The following is a 26,999-nucleotide window of genomic DNA, read 5'->3' as shown; positions in this document are numbered from 1 at the left end:
AGCATGTGCGCTATTTCCTATTAAATAGGAAATTCATTGGGACCAAAGAAAATACCGTTAATAGGCATGGGTTTATCATTATACATAGGTTTCACTGTATACTAATACACTTCTCCAGTACCTTGAGTATTGTTATACAGACGTTTCATTGCATCCGTCATTATTATTGAAGCAAGCAAAATAAATACTAGGACTTGCATTATGGATTGCATGGTTGTGGCATATTTGACCCTTTAAGCGGTTTTCAAAAATTTCATGATTCACATTATAACTGCCACATTGAAAATAAAAGCGTGTTAACTCGATATTTGGGAATGACCGAAATAAAGCAGATCAAGTTTGACGAGATATCTCGGGATTGCCGTTGTAAGGGTTAAGCTCTTACTAAGCTTCATTTTTGCAGTTACCTAAAAATCACCAAATTTTAAGTTTATCTGAAACCGACTATAGCTCAGGCCTACCAAAATTTTAAGTTTACAAGTTATGGGTTTAGGAAGGTGATATGCTTTCACGAATTGACAACAATTGTAAAATATACTCAGGAAAAGACTATTTCCATGGTCACCATCAGGAGACTTAAAACCATCATAAGCCACGGCTTTGAAAGTAAAAAAAAATTAGGTGTCTGTCCATATTTCATAGGGGAGTAAGCATTTTTTTCCCCCACAAAAACAGTCTAAAAATATAGTTCATATTAATAACTCATCCAAGACTTAGGAAAAGAGGCCAGGATACCACTTTCCATACAATGCAGATATAATTTCTGAAAATTGTGTGATGTCCTGACTCTAATTTGGTTCACTTAAAAAAATTAGTCACAAACAAAAATGTTTGTCACCATGGCAACCTGGGATTTGTCAAGTCCTGCCATAAGCAAATAATGCAATACAATAATAACTTTCATGCAAAATTTATATGTGGTTTATCCAATGAAACAACAAAAAAGTTATTTTACAAGTTTTTTTTTTAATTGAGATTTCAATGAAAATAACATATACAATACAATAAAACTTTACAATTTTATAATGGAGCATATTTTTTCCCCCACTCAAGGTACAAGAGCGATTTCTCCACGAAAACAAATCTAAAAACTGTTTAAGTCTTTCAACCCCTGCAAGAACGTCATAATAATTTATCAATTCACAACCCCATTCAAACAATAATCATCAGCAATTACAAAATCAACATTATTTTACATTCCAAGACCCTCCAAAGCAAATATTTATGTTTGCGATAATTCTAATTATTAAAAGGATGTTTGAATAATGAAAAACCACTCATATTAACTAATGCCCCAATGGTCGCAAATTGACTGATATCACTGTCACAATTAGAAAACTCTTCTAATTTTATTGAAACAAACATAAAACATGTGAGACAGTTTTATCTCATCATGATACAAGCCAGATCATGATAAATCAGGATCCATTACACAAAACTCCAAACATTAATAAACAGAATATACATATACAGGAGAAGAAAAAAAAAAACTCTAATAAACTTCCACATGAAATTTTCACTTGCAAAATGCTTGTCTTCCTCAATAAACTTCCCAGGTGAACCATAACATCGTTAAAAGAAACACTTCAGAATTTTTGCAGAATTCAGAAGCTTTAGTAAGGGGGAAAAAGTAATTAAAAATATTTTACCATGTGTGAGAGATTTCAGATTAAAAAAAAATTCTGTGAAGGATCAAGATTTTGATACACAGCAAAACCTCCCATATCAAAAATAACCTTACCTAGAATGGGTTTCATAAGGTACCCTGGGCAAAGACACTGAGGATAGGATTGAAATTGGGGGGGGGGGGGATTGTAGGACAACGATACTCCCCAGTAGTGTTAACCGAATATATGATTTTGAAGATTTGAAGAGTAATTTTACTCCTCTCCAAAATTTTAAGGGTACTTTTTTTTATCAGAGAAAAATAACTATTAAAAAAATTACCTAAAATTTGTAGTATTTCCACTCCTCAACAAAATGTGAGTAAAATTGAATTTTGATGTGTGAATTAAGCATTTTGACGTGTATTAGAGGACACTGCTCCTCAGTGTAACTGATGAGATAGATAGAACTTATACAGTGAGACCTGTATGAAAAGGAACGTAAAAGGACTAAAGTAATTTTACTGTTTCATACAGGTTTGTTTTATGAAGGTACATATTGAAGCACTGATCGAAAAATCTATTGATTTTGTTCAAGGCAGGTTTCTGTCTCAGAATGTTGATCTTAAATAGGTTTTACTGCATAATGTACTGACATAATAACTGTATCCCCCACCCTAAGCACTTCAAATCTATCTCTGCTCATGCTTTTTACAGCTATAAAAATTGTTAAGCTAATAAAGGGCTAAAAAATTCAAAAATTATCTTGCAAATAATTTTCACCATTTCTTTGACCTCATTTTCACCCTTGTATCTCATACATATCTTTGAATAGATATGCGTGAAACATATATATTTATTTTCACATGGGAGGTTTTACTTTATAATCATTCTTTTATTCAATATCATTCACTATATATTACACATTGCACAATAACCACTGTGTGAAATCAAGATTCCTAAACATATTACCAGATATGAAAATGGCAGTTCTACACTGCTTTATTTTCGATGTTGAATTTACACAGGTAGTTAACAACCACCTGATCTTAACTTCACAACTAATAAAATAAATAAGTAAAATGAAGCACAAATATCATTTATATTATGTGATACCATAGGACAGGGGTTCTCAAACCTTTTCCACCTGCAGTGCCCCTTTCCCTAATCAATGCTGATCCACGGCTTTCCCAAGGCAGTGTAACAAAGAATTGTTTCAAAGAAATTTTGTCAACATCACCACTCTACAGAGCCTCTGACAAAGGTTTGCAGCACACAGTTTGAAAACCCCTGCCACAGAATATTATGTGTTGCTTCTCCATAGATAGATAAAACTTACTGAGTAAAATGGGAAAGGAAAGGGGGAACAGTTCTAAGACGTGGCAGCAAGACAGGATTTAAAACAAACATTGCCATTTTGAAACATCAACTTAGTCTGTCAGAACCAATAGCAGTCATAAATTGACAGCTTTCCTATCCCCCACTAAATTCCATTCTTTACCACCAGCAATAACAATTTAAAAAAGCAATATACCTAGATTATAAATATTACAGAATAACAATAAAGAAATAAAGACCATTTGTGAAACTATTAGGAAGGGTGTGTGATTTGAATGCAGGTTGATTTACATATAATTAAGTAATATTTGCTGTTAGTATGGGCAAAACCTCAAGAGTTTTCTTTGCAGAATCAAGAAATATGTGGCCATTCCTAATGATTTTAAGTGAAAATTATTATTTCACTCATCAAAACAGCTCAATTTATACCAAAAAACACCTTTCAATTAAAAGATCAGAACATAAATAGCATTACTTATGATATCACAAGAGCACATTATAGATGAAAAACAAAATTCTGATTTTTATAAGATCACAATAAAAGACTATTTTATGGGAAGATGCAGATTACATAAATCAAACATTAGAAATAAGCTAAATACTAAATCACCCTTTACCCATACAATTAAAATAAAATCTTCATAAGAGAAAACGTTCACTCACACACAAAAAAACCCCACAAAATAAACTCATAGAATGAAAACAAAAACAAAAAAATAAACAAAATTTTTTCCTCTTCACGCAAACATATATTAAATCTTACGAATACCATAGTACATCCCCATCATCAGAGCCTACTCGTTAAGATTTACTCCACAATTCCATACACAGACAGCTTGAAGGCATTCGATGCACATTTTTAACGATGCAAGTGAAAATAGAATTGAAAACTCAAGAAGGCATTGGTATACAACTAGAAAATTCACGGATTCTTTGACTGGGAAGTTTGGTTGAAGATTCTGATTCAGACTTAGTGGAAACGTTTTCTTTTGTTTTTAAATATATATATTTTTAGAAAATGTGTATCATACATTCGCTTAGCTACCACTCAGAATCACCCAATGCTTTTTGGAAGACAAAGTCCTTTCCTTGAAGATTCATGATCCCATCTTTTAGGTGGAACTTCCATCGGTTTTTGCTCCTGGTGATCTAAACAAGAATAGAATGGACAGATTTTACTATCTAGTGTTAATGTTTAATCACATAGATTTTTTCACCAAAGATTTTTTAATATATGTTCACCAACATACAAGGTTTGTTCAAAAATTATTCAACCATAATTTTTTCTGTGTAAACCAATGACGCTAGAAAGGTGGGGTTTGGTACACATCCTAATGCACATGCTTAAATTTTCACCTGCCTACAGAAACTGGCAGACCACAGATGAGTGAGAAAGTGTAAGTGAGCACTGTGTGGCACTTTCAGTTTTTTCAAGCAATGCTACTGCTTAATGCTTTACATTAACACTTAATGTTTCAAACTAAATTGAAACATTAAGTGTTAATGTAAAGCGCTATCTTCACAAAATGTAATAAAGTAATTGAGGTGAAAAAACTTGTTTGGTTTTCCTTGCTGTCTGCCATAACTGAATAATTCGAACCAGGCATGTAACTCTGAGGGAGGTTACACCATCACTAAGTACTACTACCAAGAGGTTCTGTGTTGCAATTGGTAGCTCCCTTATGATTAATGCAGTAGCACTGTTCAAGTTTTTCTTGCTATTTTGTCAAAAACAAAAATGCAAAGACACTCACACTTCCTCACTCATCGCGGTCTGCCTGTGACTGGCAGCTTGTATAGGCAGGAAAAAATTCAAGTATGCCTACAGACAGACAGACATGACAGCTGACTGCCTAGACAGACCATCTTGGGATAATTTGAAGTGTGCCTACATAAGTGCACCAAACCACGCCTCCCTAGCTTCATTGATTCACACAAAAATTATGGTCAGATACTTTGTAAAGAAATTTTGTACATCATTCAGCTAATGAAAACTCAAAATGAAAACGAGAAAAAGATTTTTTTTTTAATTTTGATAACATTTAATTAATTCCTAATAACGAAAACATTGATAATCATAAATATGTCCCTACCTTGTCATATTGGCAAACGACAACATTGTCTGTATCAAACAAATCAGATGGGTCATCATCGCTGACGTCATCATCTGAATTGAGAGGGTCCTACAAAAGATAGAGTTTTATTATCTCTGTAATAAGAAAAATTTTGTTACTATATTTGGAACAATTCATTTTGGTGAAGCAAATGACAAAGGTTAATTTATGTAATTGACAAGACACAATATGAAAGACATACAAATACAAAAAAATATAATATATATGCACCTCTTCTTCCTCTTCATCTCCAACTTCTTCCTCATTTTGATCATCATCATTCTCATCAGCATCATCATCATTATCAGGAAAGTCATCTTCATCATCGTCATCACTTGTGTCATCTGCACCATCCATCTGACCCAACATGCCTGTGGTCTACATGGAGTATAAAACAAGTAAATTAAAATCCAGAACAGTTTATCTCTAAATTCAAATTTTCATGTGATGAAAAATTTGTTTGGATTGAGTTTTGTGCAGAAACATCTATTAATAATACACCAACGAAATTTCAGATCTTTCTATTAAAGAAAACCTAGATTACTAAATTCAGCTGTTAACGTTTTCTTTACACATCCAGTGATTACTGTCCTTATAAGAAAAGAATAATGAATAAAGTTTAACAAGTTCCTTGCTTCAATTTACACAAAGGGATACATTATGAAAAATAAAATTTCCTTCTCACATCTAAACCGTAACAGATTATATGTATTGTGTATTGGTTTTTCTTATGAAATTGGACAAAAATAGGGAAAAAATCAACCGAAAAAATTCTTAGGGACACTTCTTTACCGGCTAATAAATGGAATATAATCAACAATGAAGTTCGTTAAAAATTCAGATAAAAAAATTAATTTAAATTTAGCCATGTTAAGAGATGGGCATATCCGAAGAGGTATTTTGCTTGTTTCAGCACTTAATTTGATATTTATGATTGACACTCACAACATTGGGTATGTCTAAGGTGCATCTGCGTACGCAAAGGGGTGGGGGTTTGGGGGTTCTAACCCCCTTTGAGCCAAGATTAGTGTTATTTTGCAGGAAAAAACTTAAACCCCCTCAGAAAGAAAAAAAATCTGAACCCCCCCCCCCCTCGAGAAAATTCTGCGTACGCCTATGCTAAGGTGAAATCATTTTTAAAACATTTATTTGATACACTCATAGACATAAAAAAGTATGTCTTTCCGCCATCTTCTCCGATACAACAACTGTTGCCATCATTACATATCCTAATCATATCCATTTACCATTATGTCACAGCACCATTACCATTATGTCACTATTGGCTATTATACAAATTTTATTTTCAACTTGGACAAACGCTGATACTCTGAATAATTTTTTTTTATTAATTGCATTTCTTTTTTCATTTATGTTTCTTGCTCTTTTTTCATCAATTTTATGTTGGGAGAGAACATATTTCTAATTTGTCTGTTTTGCTAGAGCACGAGTTGCATTCTCAAAGTAGTCTTCAGATGAAACATTATTGCAGCTTGATATTGCAACCAAGAAATTTGTGTTGTGTTTACTTCCCCCTCCCCTTAACTTATGATCAAATGTTTCATCTGGTTACCTGCCAAGAGACAGACATTTTTAAATGTTTTACAATACTGAACAAAAACTAAGCATGTTGAAAAAACATGTGCATTTTCAGAAATAATAAATGTCTCTGAATTGAAACATGCTGTAAAGTGAAAATAATTTTTAATTACAGTAACCCTCCCCCTAACAGACACCCCCTTTTTATGACCAAATTATAATTTCCCCGTGAAATGAAAGAATGTATTTCAAACCCAATTGATGATCACCCCCTCTTTTATGGACAAATTTTTTTTATCCCACCGGTGTCTGCAAAAGAGATTCTACTATATATATTTCTCACAAAAAAATTGACAAGTTTAATAAAACACTCCTCTTTTCCTCAATAAATATAATATTTATGAATTTATTAATAATTCCAATTAATTTAAAAGGAGGTTCAAGTGATGGTTACATTTTCCTTAATCTTCTAAACACGAAATTTGATAGGTGGCAACTAGTGTTGTAGGACTTGAACTAATGTTTTCCAAGTGTCAAGAATAGAAGAAAAAAAAAAGCTGGGGGGGGGGGGGGTGAAATTTTAATTTGGTTATAAACTATTGATAAAAACATTTAAAATTGTAAAAAAAGATTAAATATGGAAATATACTGGTCCTAAAAATATATAATATTGAAATTTTTTTTTTGTTTGAGAATAAAAAGTTATTTTAAAAAATGGGGCTGGGCACTGCCAGGAGAAGGACATTTCCTTAACAAATGAAAATATGTTCAGGCAAATTAAAAAAATTTATTGATGAAAAAATTAAAAAAAGAGTGACGACTTTTTAGAGGAACTGGAATATAAATAGAAAGTGATAAAAAAAGTTCTGTGTCAAATATATTTAATGTGAACTGCCGGGGACACAATTTAGGCAAATTTCATGAGAATCACCCATATACAAATGTTCATTCATAATTAAAAGTTATTTTTCTCTCCTTTCTCGCCAAGAACAGCGAGATGGGAGAATTCCACAACAAATTAATCTGTTTTCCCAGTACATCAGTATGGAAGATATTTTCCTGTAAGTTGGTGTTAGTTCCGCGATAGATTAGTGCTGAAGTGCTAGGAAATTCTTACTGTGTGTGGTTATATGTTTGTTGTTTTTATAAATGATCATCAGTTTGAAGGGGGGGGGGGGAGAACAAATTCAGGAACTAGATTGAAAAAATTCAAAAAAAATTCCTATTTTTTCAAATTTATTTCATTTATTTTGTTTTAATGATGAATCACCTATACGATATCAAAATTTTGATAGCATAATATCAGTAGATTGTAAGTAGCAATTGATTTACTAATCAGGTTGGATTCATTTGCTATCATGTGGTTTTTGCTTCTTTCTTTAAACAGCTGATTCAAATATGTTTATGCATAGGAGAAAAAAAGACCCCATTTAAAAAGGGAAAAAGTATTATACAACAACAATATATAAAAAAGAAATGACTTGCCTGTTGCTGCTGAGGAGCGGAGACTGGAATTGTAACCGTGTGGAATGGTAAATGTTGCCCACCTAAAGGTTTGAATGATAAAACCAAAATTTAATCAAAATATACATGACAAATGAAGCAGAGGAATAAGTTTAAAAGAATACAACGAGAAAAGTGATAATAAATTATAAGGCTAGAGAAAGATCAGAGTTTCAAAGAAGTTTTTGCTATCTCATGATAGTCGAGATGTACTGTCATCACAAGAATGATATATCACAAAGAACCCCATGCAGATGAAATTTTTATATTCAATGGAAATTCTACAACCTACCCACCAATTATTTGAAAACCATCCAAATTTTACAAATAATTTTAATTAAAACTTTTTGAATAAACTCTTATATTTTATTTAAAACAAATTCATATTGGGGAGGGGGAGCACTTAAAGCTACTCACTACATACCTTGCAATATTGAAGCTAAATCAGCTGGGATTTGCACAGCAGTTCCAGGGGCAGCAGACTGAAACAAAGAAAAAAAAATCTTGAAATTAACAGTAATGAAAATTTTTACAGACACAACAAAATCCTTAATTTATACAGAAAGGGAGGCAACATTTAATTGTTTAAATTAGGAGGCAACTTTGCACACAAATACATGGAAATATTAATCACAAAAATTCCCTAAAAACAGGTGGCTCCAAATAGAAAACTTAGCCAAAATTTTGCAGTTGCTCCAATATACTTAGTCTGCTCTAATAGTTCTGGGACTGGTTTTTCTTTAATGTACTATTGTTTCAATTGTTCAGCCATATACCATTTTGAAATTAGAATACACGAATATCGATGATCGTGTTGATTTTTTTCTTTTAAAGCATTTCACCCATTTGTTCAGTCATTTATCCTCAGTGGGGGGAGGATGGGGGGCGAAGAGAGACAATGGGTCACCATATGGTCATCAGGGTTTAGACAACAGAACAAAAGAAGACGTTTATTTTTGCTCTCAAAAATCAGCTTCGTTTGATTACGCATGGTGTTTTGATAGACTTAGTTAATTCTTCTCTCACTTGATTGTTACACCATGATTGAAACACTGTTTCTATCTCAATAATAATTCTGTAATAGTTATACTGGGGGCCATCTTAAGGACATCATGGGTTCCTGGTCAGTCATCTGGTCTCCACTAGGACTCTAACCCAGGCCCTCTTACAAACCGGGCAAGCACACTACCATCTACACTATAAGAAACACACAATCCTCTCTCTGTCTTCCTTATTTCATAGCATCACAGTGCGCAAGACGTCGAAGTAGAGGCATTACTAATCTCTCAACTTTCAGCAAATGACCCCAGGAGGAAGGGTAGAGAGAGATACAGCTTTCTTTCTCAGCCCAAGATATCAAAGAAACATATTTTTCAGAAAATTAAATACAGAAAATATCTGTTATCAAGGTAATTCTGAGCTTGCATAAATCAGGGCGTTGAGGTATTTGACCAAGATTGTATCAGATCATCATTGAACCATCAGACGCATGAAAAATGATATCAAACTCTGTTGAAATCTCAAATATAACGACAACTTTTAAATTGACTGAAATAGATTTTATACGAATAGCACAATTTCAATAAAGTAAAACCCCTCTTAACGGTCACCCCATTTTACAGCCACATAAAAATATCCCGGCAAAAAAACCTATTCAAATAATACATTTCAAACCCCTGTTTAACTGTCACCCTCAAATATGGTAATGGACCCAATTTTCCTTCATTTGTTTCATTGGATTAAAACCCCTTGTACGGACACTAGTAGTTGCAATTTTGATTCTAATTATGATCACTAGATAGCAGAAAAAGTTTCAATATTGACCAACTTTTCATATTTGGCTACTTCTGAATGAAATTTTCACTTGAAGTTCATTTATGTTTGTTAATGTTTTGCAATTCTGATGTCCATTTAGAATCTGAAGCCACATGTTGCTGGTTGGTCTCATATTTTCTCAGTGTTTAATATGGCCAGCTCTAGTATAATTGTCGCTCTCTATCACTAAGAGAAATGTATGTCTCAAATGCAGTGAAAAACGAAACTGGAATTGATGCTCTTGCAAATGAATTCAATGCATTTTTCTGTAAACGCAATAGTGGAAAGTCATTGGATTTAGTTTTTCAGCTTAAAATATATTTTGAAGGAGTTGAAATACTCAGCAAAACCCACCACAATGCAACTGACCAGTTTTTTCAAAAGATGTTAATGTATAATATTTTGTATAATATTTAAGAAATATTATATATTATCTTTTGTAATTTTAATTTTGTATCTATGCAATAATTATGTATTGTCATGACTTTAAATGCATCTCATATTGCCAAAATTTCATTCATATTCAAATAAAGTACCATTTCAATTACTGTTATACTATATAATACAATTAATATGAGAACCCCCTCCGATACGGCCACTCCTTTTTAATGGGGAATTTTTTTTGTCCCGCGAGTGTCCGCAAAAGAGGGGTTTTACTGTAATAACACAGATTAAAATGATAATTGTTTAACCTGGTTCATATGACACTAGTGGGTAGATTCGATAATCAAAAGTAAAAAAGAAAGCAAGGACCTGTTTCACCATGATTGTAATTCCTATCATGGGATATTACAATGATCTAAAATTCAATACTCACCATCAGAGTCTGAAGACCAGACTGAGCCAAGTTGGCAGGAACAGTGAGTGTCAGCTTTTGAGGCAAATTTAACGCCATTGTTTTCTGGCCATCAGACTAAAAAAAGGATAAAAAATATTTCTAAGACACCCGTCAAAACAAGAAATTTTTTTACAGCCAAAATAGACTCGTACACGAAATAAAAATGCACTCAAAGTTTAAAAATCAAAACTAATTTCACTCCACAAACATTTATTAACATATAGAATATAGATTACATTGAAAAGCTCACACAGATTATGCTTAACAGTTTTACTGTCCTATCTTACTTCACCAGACACAAACTCTGGCCATATCGATATATTGCAATTTACTGCCATTAATGAGATGGGTTGGCAATGAAGGTGCTGTCAATTGGCGATTGCCTCAAGTTCAGTAAGGAAAATATCTTATCCATATCCTCCCTTGGGTTCGAACCTGGAACCGTAACAGCAACCTTCACGGTGGCAGACGAGCATCTTACCACCACGCCACTCAAAAGCTACTGTCTTATCCTAGTCCATGAATTCAATAATTACAAGGTTTTTCAAATTTTATACTTTCAAATTTATTCTCAAAAACCAAAGATTATGAAAGACAGCTAAAAAATAAATATTGAACAGTTGTCTGGAAGAATGACTATGTACATTCCGAAACAACCTAAGTTAATTATGGTGGCCAAGGGTTGGTAAAAAAACCAAAAAACCGGGTTTTTTTGGTTTAAACCAGGTTTTTTTGGTTTAAACCGGTTTTTTTGTTTTAAATAGTATTAACATTAAAAACAATAAAATATCTGAAAAATCATTCAAACTTCCAATAATTAACTAAAATAAAATGTTTATTAATGTAATTAACACTATTCCCATGCTAATTAATCAATAAATATTTATTACATTTTAACAAAAACCAACTTTTGCAATTTAATTATTTTTTGTTTAACTCAATGGATTACTGTGTGTTTGAAAATTCTTTTAATGTTATTATTAATCATATTATATATAAAGGTTTTTCTCCAGTTACTTTCAGTATACTTAATTAGGAAGCTATTTTGCAAAAAGTAATAAAAATTAAGTGAATATAATGTATTTAATGAAGCATAAATAATGCAGATTAATTAGCAATGGTTTACGATATACGGGGTGATTATAACTAAGGTTCTGATTTCAAAACACTGTAAAAAAAGAACGATTGTCAGAATGACTTGAAAATTGACATGAATATTCCTGAAAAAATTCAATTTTATTTGATAAAGGGGAAAAAATACTTAAAAATGTAAAATTAATGATATCATGCAACATGTGGGAAATTTGCCCGCAGAATGGAAACGATAGACAGTCATGGCAGAATGATACCTTAATTATAACATTTCACAATTTCATAATTCATGGAAACATCACAAAAAACGAAGTAATTGAACAAATAACTACAACTTACTTAAGAAATGTTAAATATGTTGTCCACCGCGTGTTCTGGCTATGAGGTTGAAAGCACAAAAATTCTTGTTCAACAACAGAATCAAAGTATGCTCCATGGTCATAATGTGGATGTGCTTGCAATTCAGCTTTATTAAACCACTTAATCTGACCACTGTTTATAACATTTTGAGGTATCCCCACAGCCAGAAGTTGCAAGGGTTAAGGTGCATCCTGTCAAAATGGGTCTTCAGCAGCTGGTATTGCAATGTGCATCTTGATAGAAGTTCTATCCACACACTGATGCTGTGGAAGTGCCGAAATGATGTGGTTGCACAAAATAGATTATACTGCTGGCCAAGTACAGCATCGTCTACTTGCACATTTTACACTTTTTACTTTTGCGAAAGAAACTTCCATTGCTTCAGGAGTATCCATGCAAATTTTCAAGTCATTCTGATCAGTACTTATTGTATAGTTTTGGAATCAAAACTTTAATTATAATCACCCTGTATATAGCTGATTATTTTTCGGAAATCTGTTACTACTATACAGTAGAACCTTGATTAATTGGGCTTAACAGTGTCTGTGTGAAAGTATAAAAAAAACAACTATTGAGAGAGAATATTAAGACTGGGAGATATACAGTAGGAGATGTGCTACTTCTTATGGGAAAGAAAATGAAAATGTATGTGAGGTAATGTTAGAACTAGTACACTAGTCTGTCCTTTAAGGACAGCTGGTGTCTTTATTGGATTATAGGACCACCTGCCCCTAGCATGATGGTGCCACTACTGTAGCTGCTTCTTTGTGAAGGGAAAAAAAAACCCTGTGAGATAATACACCATTTTATTTACATGTGTGATGCAATCCTTATTCATGAATTTGCTACAGATAGAGCATCAGAATGTAGCCAAAGGTTAGAAAATGTTGTAAGAATGAGAAATTTAGGCTTTTATATATAACTTTAAATGACTAAGATACTTCATATGAAAAATATATATATATTCTGGCCACTTTTATGAGACTTTTTGAAAAAAACCACTTATAAAATCTTATGTCATTTAAAGATATACCATCACAATGTACCCCAAGGATATAAAATGTGGTAAAAATGAAACATTTTGGCTAATAATGAACCAATATGATATTTTCAAGGAAAAAAATTTATATTTAGGCAACTTTTATTTGATTTTTTGAAAAAAACCGAAGTGGTTTTTTTAAAAAAACCATTTGGTTAAAACCAAGGTTTAAACCATGGTTTAAATCAACGTGGTTTAAACCAAACAACCCTGACAAGGCCTAAACAATTCTGGCAAAATATGTGAATGTCAAATCATTTTTCTTTTCAATAATGTTTTTTCAACAGACATCCAATAATTTATGTGATTTAAATGAAAAATAAAGATAAATTTCTACTTACAGAAGCTGTAGTAGAATACTGAAGCACAGCCTGAGGCACTGTTAGGTTAGCCGGCATAGCAATCTGAGGTGTAACTGGAATAGCTACAACAGAGAATTAAAATAAAAATATCATTTCACAAAATATAAGGAGGTGACTCCACTAGTAATAAAAAATGTCCAATAGTTTTCATTTTATTGAATACTGGATTACTGAAAAGAGATGTGTTAGACAAACTACACATGCATGGCAGATTCGAATGAAATGCTCATTTGTGAAAGAAATAAAACCGATAAACATTTACACATATTCAAATTGTTATACACTCAGCTAAATTACGATAAACTATGTTTATTCTTTTCTTATCTTAATTTTGAAGATCAAAGTTCAATTGTTTTGTGCAGCACATTTCAATTTTGACAGCAAAAATTATATACAGTCGAATCCTGTTATAATAAACCCAAAGGGACTGAAGAAATCACTTCGTTATAAAGGAATTTCCAATTTTATGAATTTTAACATTAGTTAGAAATTTGTTTGTTGTGGTGGAATTTAATTCTGAGGATAAATTACTTATTTACATTCTAGATAATAAAAGGAATGAAGTTAAATTTCAAAAATAACTAAAAAAAAAACTCAAATCAATTAGGCATTAATTTTTTTTTGGATACGTTTTACTTACTTAACATATTTGAGGCAAACAATTCATGTTTTATTTATTTACAAGTATTATGGAAGCAGAGGAAACAACAAATTCCTCTAAATTATATATGTGCAATGCTTGAAAGATTTCACATCCAAAAGCACATGCAAATTCCTAAGTATTTTCTCATATGAGTGAGCTGATAACTGGCACATTTTGGGAATAAATGTCCCAAATATTTATGTATGCATATTAATCATGTGTTTCTGGAAAATTTCTTGAACAAATATCCCCTAAAGACAGCTACATTCACATCTTGAAAATCTGAGAGAGAGTAATTCGAAAGGGTAGTATTTTTCTATGGGTTCCTGTAACTTTTGTTTATTTGAATTTGAAATTTCAACGTGGTCCAATTTTTCTAGAGTAGATGGAGATTTGAATGTCATTGTTTTTATTTACTCCAGCATCAACTTCAGAAATGATCTTAGGTTTTTCTTTAATCAAAAATTGTCTTCTTTCAAGCCTACTCATTTTGAAACTGAAGAAATATGGAACATTCCTAATGCTTACCAGATTTTATTTCTTTTTCACGCAGCGTATTAGTTAAAATTTCTTCCCCACAAGCCATAGAAGAACAGCCTGTCTTCCCCAACAGTTCAGCTAGTTAATTCTATGAAACCAATTTTACAGGATCATTTTTGAAACATTCTGTACTCTTCTGTTGATTTTCAGAAACTTGTTTTTGAATTTATTTATAACTGATTTTTTTTTTCATTTTAGCAAGAATATGCAAGTATTTACAGGATTTTTTTTGGAGAATCAGACCCCCCCCCCCACAGAGGACCCAGGTTGAACACCCCCAGTACCACAGTGGTGGTCAGCTAAAGTTGGGTTTCTGTGGTTCCCAACTTTGAGGTGTGAATGCAAACAAATCTTCCTGTTAAAAAGTCTCGCCACAGAGAGCAACAGACATATTACAATTCAATCATTACACACCAACGTGTACTACTTCATTAAAAGTTCCACAAGCGAATGTGGATGAGGTACATGTATGGTTTAGTAGTAGGCGTTCCCCCCCCCCCCATTGACTTGAAACCACTCACTGCTTCGGTATCTCTGAGATGTGAAGCGGGGTGTGTCCGGCCCTTCAAGGCAGAAAGATACTGACACCAATTCATAAAAGAGTATGTTTACGGAAAAATAAGAACTATTAAAAAAAATTACTTAAAATTTGAATGAGTATTTCCACTAAAAAAATTTTGAGTGAAAAAAAAAATCGCCGCCTGGCAGTCGAGTGGTTAGGGAACTAGCTTCTCACTGTGCAGGTCTGGGTTCGAATCCCGGTTCGGGCATGGATGTCTACTAACACTAACAAATTCCCTGGACGGATCATGCTGATCCCTTGGGAATACGTGAAGATCATGTTATTATTGTATTATTAAATTTAATCTTGATGAGTGAATCATCTAGATGTGTATTGGTGAACAATGATCTCTATTTCTCTGGTCTAGGTACTCGATTAACAAGTCCTGCAACAGTTTAACTATTTCTAACAAAATTTTATAAATAGACTTTTTATACAAAATAAAATTTTATGTAAGCCTACAGGAAATCGTGCTTGACATTGGAATTTTTTTCCCACAGAGTTTTGTTAAAAGGAGGGTATTGTTTATATATATAGTGAGGTTTCCCTACATAAATAAATTACAAAAAATTATTTGTTGTACACCCCAAAGCAGAATGTTTTGCATTGTTCTTACATGAGTCCTCAGCTCACTGAAAATGTTCTGCAATAAAAATTTTCATGATAGCGTTTTCTACTCTAAAGATTTTTCTTCTTAAGATTCTCATCAAAATTGTTCCGCAGTAGCACTGATTAATCTGCAACATAGGTCACAGTTTTTTGACATATTCTGCTACAGAAATTAGACATGTTTCAAAAAATTTTAAAGTCAAAGAAAATTTACGAGCGCAGTTCATCAAATGCTGCAGTTAAAAAGCCAAAATTTACAGTATGGATGTATTTTGCATTTTCCATCTCCTTACAGGTTTTTTACAAAAATATTAACATAAAGTAGATTGAATGCATCATAAAATATAAAATTACTTTTTCTCTTTGTTTCAAAAAATTTGAACTTTCCAAAAAAAGTTGTACAAAAAAATATTAAAACATCTAACTTGAAATGGATTTTTACTTGAATGTTTTCATGCAACCCTATATGTTTTTCTTGCCATGAATCAAATCAACTCCATTGTAGCAAATTTCTGGGACGTTCTGATTTTTTTAAACAAATGTGTACATGATTGAAAATGTATTGTTTGCACATGAAAATTTAACTGAACACATTAATTTTTTTTAAAGAAAATGGTTCCTACTAGTAGAAACACGACTTGGTTGAGCTTGCTGCTGCTGATGGTGTTGCTGCTGCTGCTGATGATGTTGCTGCTGCTGATGATGTTGTTGTTGCTGCTGCTGCTGCTGCTGTTGTTGTTGCTGCTGCTGCTGCTGCTGTTGTTGCTGCTGCTGCTGAAACTGTTGATGCTGTTGGATCAAAGTATGTTGTAAAGCAGGAGTAGTAGGCAAAGCATTTGGCAGTGGTTTCTGTGAAGGATCTGGATCCCTTTCAATAACTTTTGATTCTGCCACTTTTTTTTCCCAAATCTATTGAGAATAAAAAAAACTTCTTTGTATAATTTTAAATATTACATAATTATGAAAAACTTACATAAAGCAAGAGATTTTGATAAAAATTACAAACAATATCAATAAAAGATAAAACTACAGTAAACTAGGATATAACTAGTCAAAATTCTTTTTTTTTTTTTTCAAACCGAGCACAACTCAGGTCTATCGCCATTTATGGGCAATTTACTACCTAGCAAGCTGTGCCGGAGGTGCAACTGTGTGTGTACCTAACTGTCTGAGTGCATATGTAGTATTGTGTTTGATTTTCAGTGCTGCCATCTATATCTCAGAAGTGAAGTGAGTGATGTGTAGTGACTGAATATTTGTACTGTTTGTAGGCCTGTTGCTTTCTGTGGCGAGACTTTTTAACGGGGAGATGGGCTCGCATTTGCACCTCGAAGTTGGGAACCACAGAAAACCAACTTCAGCCGACCACCACTGTGGCGACGGTGGGGCTCATACCCGGGTCCCCGCAATGCAAGTCCGTCACTATGACCACTCGACCACCACAGTGGCACAGTCAAAATACTGTAAAATAGAACATGTTCGCATAGACAGAGGTGTAGGTAGGAGATTTATTTTTATATGCTCTTGAATAGCTAGGCTGCTCTGATGGTTCCCCAGAAATCTTACTTCCGATGTGGTCTGAGAGTGTTAACACTGAACTTGTAATCTATCCAACAACAATAGAATCAAGCTTCACTGGGTACCTTGTCATTCTCGTACCTCAGGTAATGAATTAGTTCAAAAGTTGGCTAGAAGGGGTTCTGACTATCTTCACTGGTAATGAGCCAGATTTGTGCATTTCATTGGAATTGATTATAAATACTGTTTCCAAGTCATTCAGATAAAAACAGTGCCGAAATTGGCTCTTTTGTTTGTCAGCGACAAGCAAAAGAGATTTGTGACTGACCTAGTTTTAGACAGAAGCTGATGAAGCTAAGCAAAAATGGTATTTGAAGAGGTATTGGTTACTGTACTCTAGGGCTTAACAAATCCTGGATTCTAGGTCACCATGGTGACTAGAAAATCCATATTACCACCTAAAATATTCTATACGTGATGATTCAAAATTTTCTTATTTCATAAATAAAGTGCCTTCACACTTGGGAAAGAACCATTAGGTTTTAGAAATGCAGAAAAAACAGATGGGTTTTCTTGTGAAAAAGCCATATTTGTCTTCGAAGAAATCTGGTTGGTGCCTAAATTTTTTTGATTTGTCAAGCCCTGCTGTGCTTTAAAAAGGCATCTTAGTTTCATAGGAGTTAGTAGTGACTCGATTACTACAGACTATTTACATAAGAAACAAACAGCTACTCACTTTCTTTGTGAAAGTGAAAAGCAGTCTGCATATAGGTTTGAGCACTTGGGTCATCATTTAGGAACACTTTAGAAGATTTTTATTTATTTTTTTTGCTACAGCACAATGGATCTAAGGTTCCATTGAACCAATCACCCAAAGTCTAAGTCAAAAACTGCTCAGGATGACAACAAAGATACATGACTACAGATACATGATAACTTTTGAAAAAAAGGTGAAGGACCTTTTTTAAAAAAATTTCTCTGCTATCTGCATCACTACTGACAATGGATATGTCAATAAAACCTTCAGTACTATTATCATTAGTAGGCTATAGAATTACACAAGGATTTTTACAGAAGAGCAGTAGAATGTGTTAAAGTTATTCATTACTGTTATTCAATCATTACACTTCACTCAAAAAAACTGATGGAAGATGGCAGTACCCCACACAACAAACATTGCACATAAACAAACTTCTCACGTCAGGTTCATAACACAGCACATTCATACATGCACAGGTTCAATACAGTACAGGTTCATACATGCACATTCCAGCATGTACAAATTCATTAGAGGTTCTGCAGAGGAATATGGATGAGGTGCATGTGTGGTTTAGTAGTTATTCATTACTGTGACTTCTATGTATCATTTAGAATATCATTTTAGAGATATTTTTGGTTTATGAATGACGGGAAAGCAGTCCTACTGATGACATAATCAGTAGCATTTTTTTTCACTTCTCAAACCTGCTAACAGTTTATATTGTTATTCTTATCAAAAAGTGAAATTGGAAGTATCAATGATGCTATACAGTTGTCTATCGCAGATGGGTGTTTAGAATTTGTTTATTTTGTTACAAATATGAAAAAATTGTCTAGAAAATTTGATTAAACCAATGTCATGGTTGTTTTATTAAACTGTCTCGGCATGTGCAAAATTACTTTGCATAATAACTGGTGTATAATTTGACATTTTCTATGCTGCATGTTACAGGATACCTATATCATGTGTGAACTTTGTCATATTTTGTTAAACATTACCTTTTCCGTGTTTCATAACAGCTAAATTCCTACATGAAGGGAAAAACATGAATGAAAATATTAACAAGATAAATTTAAACCATATTAAATTTAATTGGTACAGAATTTTTTATGATAGTCAATGATGAAGTCTTATGATAGTCAATGATGAAGTCTTATGATAGTCAATGATGAAGTCTTATGATAGTCAATGATGAAGTCTTATGATAGTCAATGATGAAGTCTTATGATAGTCAATGATGAAGTCTTATGATAGTCAATGATGAAGTCTTATGATAGTCAATGATGAAGTCTTATGATAGTCAATGATGAAGTCTTATGATAGTCTGGCAGAATTCCTATATTTACTCAATGTATTTTGAACCTGCCTACCACAATCACTTTTTAGACGCTCCTGTTTATATCGATAATTTAACCTCTTTAGAAAATTGGTAGTACATTATACTAGACTTGACAAATCGAAAAAAAAACAAAAACATTTAGGTGCCAGCCTGATTTCTTAGGAGCCAAGAATGGTATTTTGGTCAAGAAAAAAGATCCTATAAATAATGTTCTATTTTATTTTTTTCTATGTTAAAAGATATAGCGTAATGAAATTAGAAAATTTTGTGTCACCCTTAGACTCCAATTTAGAAGTTAGCTTTAATTTAGCAACCACATTTAGAAAATTTTAAATGCACACAAATAATGATTTTCTAGTTGCTAGGACCTGGCTCCTGGGATTTGTCCAGCCCGGACATTACACATCTCAATTTTTTTTTCAAATCTTGGAAAATGACACCTCCATGGTACAGAATGCGAGATAACAAAAATTTGCAGAACACGAATTTGAATTTAACAGTGAAGAATTCTTAAATTAAGACAATGATCTGCTAGTGTTAGGCGAAGCAAGCAGTAAATAGATTATTGCAGAACTATTAGGGGAACAGAGTGATAAGGAAGAAGCAGCTGAAGGTTTCCATAAGAGCAACCACAAATTTCTTCTAAGGATATCATATCCCCGATTAATACTCTGCTGGATTTCAATTCAACATTACAAATATTTCCGATGTGCATCTGAACTCATTGGACGGGTTCAAACATGCAAATTCCATTTAAGTCAACACGTAAACAAACAAAATTAACAGATAATTTTAGGGTTCATCGGATTAAAAAAAAATACATGTTTCACACTATTAGGAATAATCACACATCATACCTAGGTAATAAAAAAGGCTTCAGACATAATCTAAATACTCACCATCTTGAGCTCAGCCAATGTTTGTTCATCAATACCTTCATCAATAAATGCATCCCTCACACTTGCGATCACTTCATCAATGACACCATAATAAAGCTTCGGCTAAAAGTACGTGGGAAGGGGGGAAAAATGGAATAATTAATATATAATTACATACTTTGCGAAATGAATAAGCAAGAACTATCAACAACTGCCTCTCAAAGTGTGGATCATGAAGGATTTCTCAAAATAAACAATATGTCAAATAGGCTACTTAATATCTAAATATACACTCTGTAGTGAAAAGTGAAACACACAATTGATAGTCAGAAATAATGATTTGTCAAGTTTCACTACTTACATAAAACAAAACTAGAGTAATTTTCTAGCAAGAGACATGATGAATAATAAAAAAAAGACCATCAAAACTGAATATCGCCAAATCACAGCTGTTAACTGCATAAATTGATATACAGTGAAACTTCCTAAAATGATAACTCCCTCCACAATAATTTTTTGTATTTACTTTGAAATCACCTTTACCCTAATTGTTAAACTCCTCTTGATACAAAAATATCCTCTACTACAATAACTCCCCCAATAACTATTTTTTTCAGCTTTGCTGTTTTCCTTTGATCTTTTTTTCAAACTCTTCTTTACTTGGGTCCGTAGAATATCACTATATTGAAGTTTCACTGTATTGTGAAGTCATGCAGTACTACACACACTGTGCTAAATTATACTAAATGATTTCCATTATTTTGTTTGAGAGTTTGCTTCAAGATACCATTTTTTAAGAGATGAGTAACCTGGCCTGCAATGCAACTACTAGATATTTCATCAAAATAGAGGGGGAGAAGGAAGACATATTTTGATAAACCCCCCCTCCGTCATAAGCGCTGGCATGAAGAAACAATTGAGGGGCTGAAAGTTGCCAATTGTGCGCTGTGTATACGGGACTCAAGCTCTCATATAGAAAGGGAGGAAGAATGTGTTACATTATATATTCATCCATCATTGAATCATTGGGGAGGGGGAGGATCAAAGCACCCCCACACAAAATTTACTGGAAAGCTAAAATAGCATCAGCCCTCCGTTCCAGTACCTACCCCTCTAGTATTAAATCAGCAGTGTCAAATAAACGAGGGGTCACAATTGCAGAGAAAGGCCATGATCATATCTTGAGATCTGCAAATATACTTTTTAAGGAAAATATATTTTACATCTATTTAGCTACCCCCCACCGGTCTCAAGTTTCAGCCCTGCAAGTAACTTTCAGAAACTGCCATTTTAATTGCGAGTTAGTCTTCCCTTTGTGAAAAAGCCTCTTTACCGAGAGCACCCAGTCCTTTAGCAAACTACTTACATAAGATGAAAATTTAAGAATTTACCATCTTTACTCCAAAATATAGAAGACAGATGGCAGCACCTCCTCCTAACCAGATTGTGGCATGATTATCTCTTTCTCAATGAACAGATATAAGCAGGTGGTCAAAGACGACCTGGGCCTGTGTTGGAAAATATGAGCGTATGCGCTATGAAACTATTGTGAAGTTTGTTTGTGTGCAATGCTTGTTATAGTGAGCTATCAATTTTTCAAACTATGAGTGAAGTGTAATCATTGAATATTTGTACCATTATAGGCCTGTTGCTCTCTGTGGCGAGACTTGCTAACAGGGAGATTGGCTCTCATTTGAAAAACCAATTTCATCCTACCACCGTGCTTCTGGTGGGGTTTGAACCCGGATCCTTGCAATGCAAGTCTGTCACTATGACCACTTGACAACAACAGCAGCAGTGGCAGCACCAGCATGAAAACAAGCAAAACTTTGACAACATAAATATGTTAAGAGTACACATATACGAAAACTCGCACATGTTCTGACGTGTAAGGATTCGTTAGAAATTCTGCAGAGGTTATGTGAACAAGGTGCATGTACAGTTAAATAGTAATAGGCCATTTTAACACGTGGCAATTTTCCAAAAGCCACAGATGCATAACAGGACCTCCTGATTATGTCTGGTACTAATGTCTGTGAGTAAATATGTGAACCGGCAGGCTGATAATGTGAACATGTAGCTGCCCCCCCCCCCTCGATTCTCTTGACAGTTCGTTTTTAGAAACAGTTTTAAACTCTTAACTCAAGATTTCATTATATTTCATTAAAGAGATAAAAATTGATCATCAGTGATGGCTTTATGCATGGAATCCCCCTGGGCACAGCCTGTGAGGGCTCAAGGTAATTTGTTCTAGTACTATGATTGTCCCCCACAAGGGTAAGGCTGAAAGGACTAAGTCAGGGACAATTCTTGTTTTTTTTTAAGCGATAAGTTCACTATTGTGGGGAACATGAAAACTTTTGTCTGGGACGGACCTGTGAAAGGTCCCAGCCTACGGACCCTGTTGTAAGATGTGAAGGGCATGACTGACTGATTTTTTAAAAGTAAGGATGAAATCTGTAGGTAGACACTTCTCGCCTCTTAAATCATCGAGTACAAAGTACAACCAAAAAGAGAAAAATTGGGCACGAATGCATAGAACATAAGATGAAGATAATGACACCAAAAACACAGATCAAACCTAAAACCATTGTGCAGTACTGCCACAAATTTAGGCAACGCAAGCATGTTCGGGCAACTCTGGCGACATCTGATGGGGCTGGATCAAGTATTGTTGTGAATTTTGTTGCTGATGAAATGGACAGCGCAATGGAGGTAAACCCAGACCCATTGGACCCACTTAGCATTCCCAATGCGGCGGCTGGAAATCTAACTTGCACCGCGGCTGACTATTTAAAAAATACTTGTTGACATGAAAAAGTCTTTAAAATCAATACCGGATGTGGGCACTGATTATTAATTACATTATAATTAAAATTTACTATAAAAAATTGACGTTTTCACAAAAATAACTGCAGCAATATCGGACACTTTTACCGAAAAAAAAACTTAGATTTCAATGGAACTGTAGATGCCCGACTTGAGCAGGTTTACTGTACTATGATTTTTTGAGCAAGAAAGAAGTAGATAGGAAGATACTTCCCACCTGGTAGGGTCCCCTGAAACCAGGGCCTTATACATATAGTGCTTTTTCAGGCAGAGGTGTGAGCAAGGCCGCAACTAAATAGTCAGCAGGGGCCAGATACGTTCTGATGCCCATCTAATGTAGAACAAACACTTAAAGGTTGAATTCAGCACCCCTCCCCTCTAGACCAGTGTACCAGACCTGTCTGTTCTCCCCTAGCTGCAGCCCTGGGTATGAGAAGGGCTGGACTTTGAAGCCTGCAACCTACGCTGCAGCAGGTGCCTACTGAAGGGGAGGACAATCTTTTAGGAAGCCATCTAATTTTTTATCACCAAAATATCATTCACTTACACTTGAAAAATATCCAGAACAGACCCTGCACCTATACTACTTAACGGTACATGTACCTCATTCACATTCCTTTGTGGTCGTCGTTCGGGAGAGGGAACCAGTGATAAAACAATACATTTGACCATTTCCCCCTTTTTTTTGGTCATTTTTTTACATTTCGGGGAGGGGAGAGTTGGACCAGAAGCCTAAGTCCTCCTTTCCCTAGCTACAGCCTTGCCTCTAATGAATTGGTGCACATTGTGAATCTAACATGAAGTTTGTTTCTATGTAATGCTTGTTATATGTAGCGCTCCCATTAGTCTCTCTAGCTGTGAGTGAAGTATAATGATTGAATAATTTTATCATTGTAAGCCTGTTGCTCTGTGTGGCGAGACGTTAATGAGAGAGATCGGCTCGCATTTACATCTTGAAGTTGGGAACTTCAGAAAACCAACTTCACCACCACTGTGATGATGGTGGAGGTTCAAAGCCTGTACCCATGATATAAAAAACAGCAAATTTTGGGTCCCTTGACACACCTGCTGTTTGCCCATGCAAGTAACAGGACGAGAAAAATCACTCGGCCCAGGGAACACACGGTGCTGTTAAAAAAGCCTTTTCGATTATACTTGAGAAAAAAAAAAACCTGAAGATCACGATAAAACTACACAGAAATTCGATATAGGCAATTAAAACAAAATTAGAAAAAAAAATAATAAAGCTAGGGTGAAACTAGAAAAAGTTAACAATAATTATTAACATTTTACATAGAGGATAAATTAAAACCGAGAAAGTTTAAGTGAACTTATAGATGTTAATGAAACAAATTAATTGAGTAACAACTTTATGAATAAAAAAAACCTTGAAAAATTATCCCTAGAGAGGGATTTCAAATTCTATAATATATTATAAATACTGCAATGATTAGTTTTGTATTTCGCTCTCTTTATTAAACAAAAATCCCCACAGATTTGGAAATATGGAGATATATTAGGGGAAAATCTGTTTTTTATCGTGATTAAATACACGTAAACACACGGGTTAACCTTTGCAACTACATGTACCATCAACTGATACTCTCATAGACAATACTGCATAATTTTCTTATAGGAACAAAGTTATTTGATCAAAAGTTATAGAAATCAATTTACCACAGTGCTTGCCGCAGACATGCTTTTTTTTTTCAAAAAGAAATTTAAAAAAAGGAAAAGAAAGAAAAAAAAAAGAGGAAAAAAAAAAGTTATCACGTCCTCCTGAAGGAACAAGCACGGGAGGCTTCCTTGAAGCCGAGTTGATCCAAGCAATGGCTGCCCTTTATATAGATCTGCGAAACACGACTGCAGCACTTTTTCCTTTCCCCACCAGCTCACGAGTGACGTCACTGGTTCGATCGACGACGTCATTTCGGATTCATGGGTCTTACTGAATGTTCTGTGGACTTACTAGATAACAAAAAAACTTTGGTAATAAGCTGGCCATATTTTTTTTCGAGGAAAAATACGGGACATTGCCAATTGCCGCCAAATCACAACAAAATTGCTAATTTAGGTCCACAATACAAATCAAAACTTTCGAAAATACTACAATATGTATACAAACAGCTGTTTTAAATCCCCTCCCCCACCTCACGTTTGAAAAGATTTTCAGAAAAAGTACGTTTGTGGTGATTTAAAACCCTCCAAATATTTTGTGTGTATGGTGTGTTCTCATTAACTGATTCAAAAAATAATTACCCGCTCAACAATGTTTCCCTCAAGTGGAGGATAAAGACTACTACTTAACCATACACACACACACACCTCGTACATATTTCTCTACGGAATTTCTAACAAATCGGTACATGCAGGAATGAGCATATAAGTGTTAAACCTATAGGTTTAACGTAAAGTTTGTTTCTATTTAATGCTTGATATGTGTAGTGCTGCCATCAGTTTTTCTAACTATAAGTGAAGTGTAATGATTGAATAATTGTACTGTTGCTCTCTGTGGCGATAATTTTCGATGGGGAAGATCGATTCATATTTAAGCCTCGAAGTTGGGAATCACAGAAAACTAACTTCAGCCGACCACGACTGTGGGGTTCTAACCCGGATCCACACCATATGAGTTACCACTATGATTACTCGAACACCACAGCAGCGGAGGAAACAGACTGCTATCAGAACATTTCCATATTTCTCTACATTTTTACTTTGTGCTCTGAATGTGTTTATTTTGCAAAATATATAATAAGGGGCCGTTAAACCGAAAGATACCCAGGCCACAGGGGCCGTTCAAGTATTACGTCAGCAAATTTTCAGAAATTTTTTTTACCTCCTCTCCCCTTGTCAGCAAAACTCTGACCCCCCCCCCCTTGTCAGCAAATTTTTCTCAGCACTCCCCCCCACCAACGAATATTGGTGGGATGAGAGACGTCGCAGGTAGGAGGGGGGGGGGTATGGGGAGGCTTGTGCCAATACCTTCTAGAGCAGAGAAGGTATTGCTTGTGCACCCCCGGACGATCAAACAATTACTTTTCTTAATGCATAAAATATTTTTTTTAATTAAAATTTCCAAAGAAAATACCTTTATATGCCATTATAATGAATTTCTGTTAATTTCAATGCTATTTGAAAGCTAAGAACTCAAAATTTCTTTTAAGAAATTTATTGTGACCAACCCTCCAAGTCGTGAATGGTAGACCCTTGGCCCGTTGACCCGACCCAGGGGGTTGGGCCCGTAGCCAGAAATTTCGTTCGGAGAGAGACCAATGTGATTCAACAATAGATTTGACCATCTTTTTCCTTTTTTTCGGTAGTTTTCTCACATTTCGGAGGGTGGGGGGAACCAGACATCCAAGTCCCCCCCCCCCAGTTGCTGGGGGCTATCTGAATTGGCCTGCCCCCATAAACCTAATTTTGTAAAAATGAACTAAGTGGTGTATTTACGGATCACTTAAGTGACCCGTGGCACTATTCCAGAGTATTTAAGCTGCCTGTGGCACATTTAGAGATCCCTTGAGTGACATGTGGCACAGTTTTAGACCACTTAAATGGCCCCAGTGCGGTTCTACATCGCTCAAGTTACCCGCGCCATAATTAAGGATCACTTGAGTGATGTGTGGCTCAGTTCCAGAGTACTTAAGCTGCCCTGACACATTTCCAGATCACTTTGATACGCGAAACATTTAGAGATTACTAAAGCGTGGTTCT

The 26,999-nt window shown here is 34.4% G+C and overlaps 1 protein-coding gene across 1 annotated transcript; it reads right to left on the bottom strand.

The window, feature by feature from the left end:
- Positions 1–946: 946 nt before the first annotated feature.
- TfIIA-L (transcription factor IIA L) lies at positions 947–25,176 on the bottom strand. Its single transcript, XM_089243521.1, has 10 exons — positions 24,960–25,176; positions 20,475–20,576; positions 16,582–16,867; positions 13,584–13,666; positions 10,731–10,826; positions 8,523–8,580; positions 8,081–8,142; positions 5,288–5,434; positions 5,036–5,125; positions 947–4,091 (listed from the first exon to the last, which is right to left on the bottom strand). Exons 1-10 carry the CDS (start codon positions 24,978–24,980, stop codon positions 3,984–3,986), a joined length of 1,053 nt encoding a protein of 350 aa, XP_089099647.1. The 5' UTR covers positions 24,981–25,176; the 3' UTR covers positions 947–3,983.
- Between the last annotated feature and the right edge of the window lie 1,823 nt (positions 25,177–26,999).

Source organism: Pholcus phalangioides, unplaced genomic scaffold, assembly GCF_987345545.1.
Source record: "Pholcus phalangioides strain wild (caught in Gottingen) unplaced genomic scaffold, Ppha-v1.0 ptg000015l_1, whole genome shotgun sequence".
NCBI classification, from domain to species: domain Eukaryota; kingdom Metazoa; phylum Arthropoda; class Arachnida; order Araneae; family Pholcidae; genus Pholcus; species Pholcus phalangioides.
This window is presented reverse-complemented; position numbering and strand designations above follow the sequence as displayed.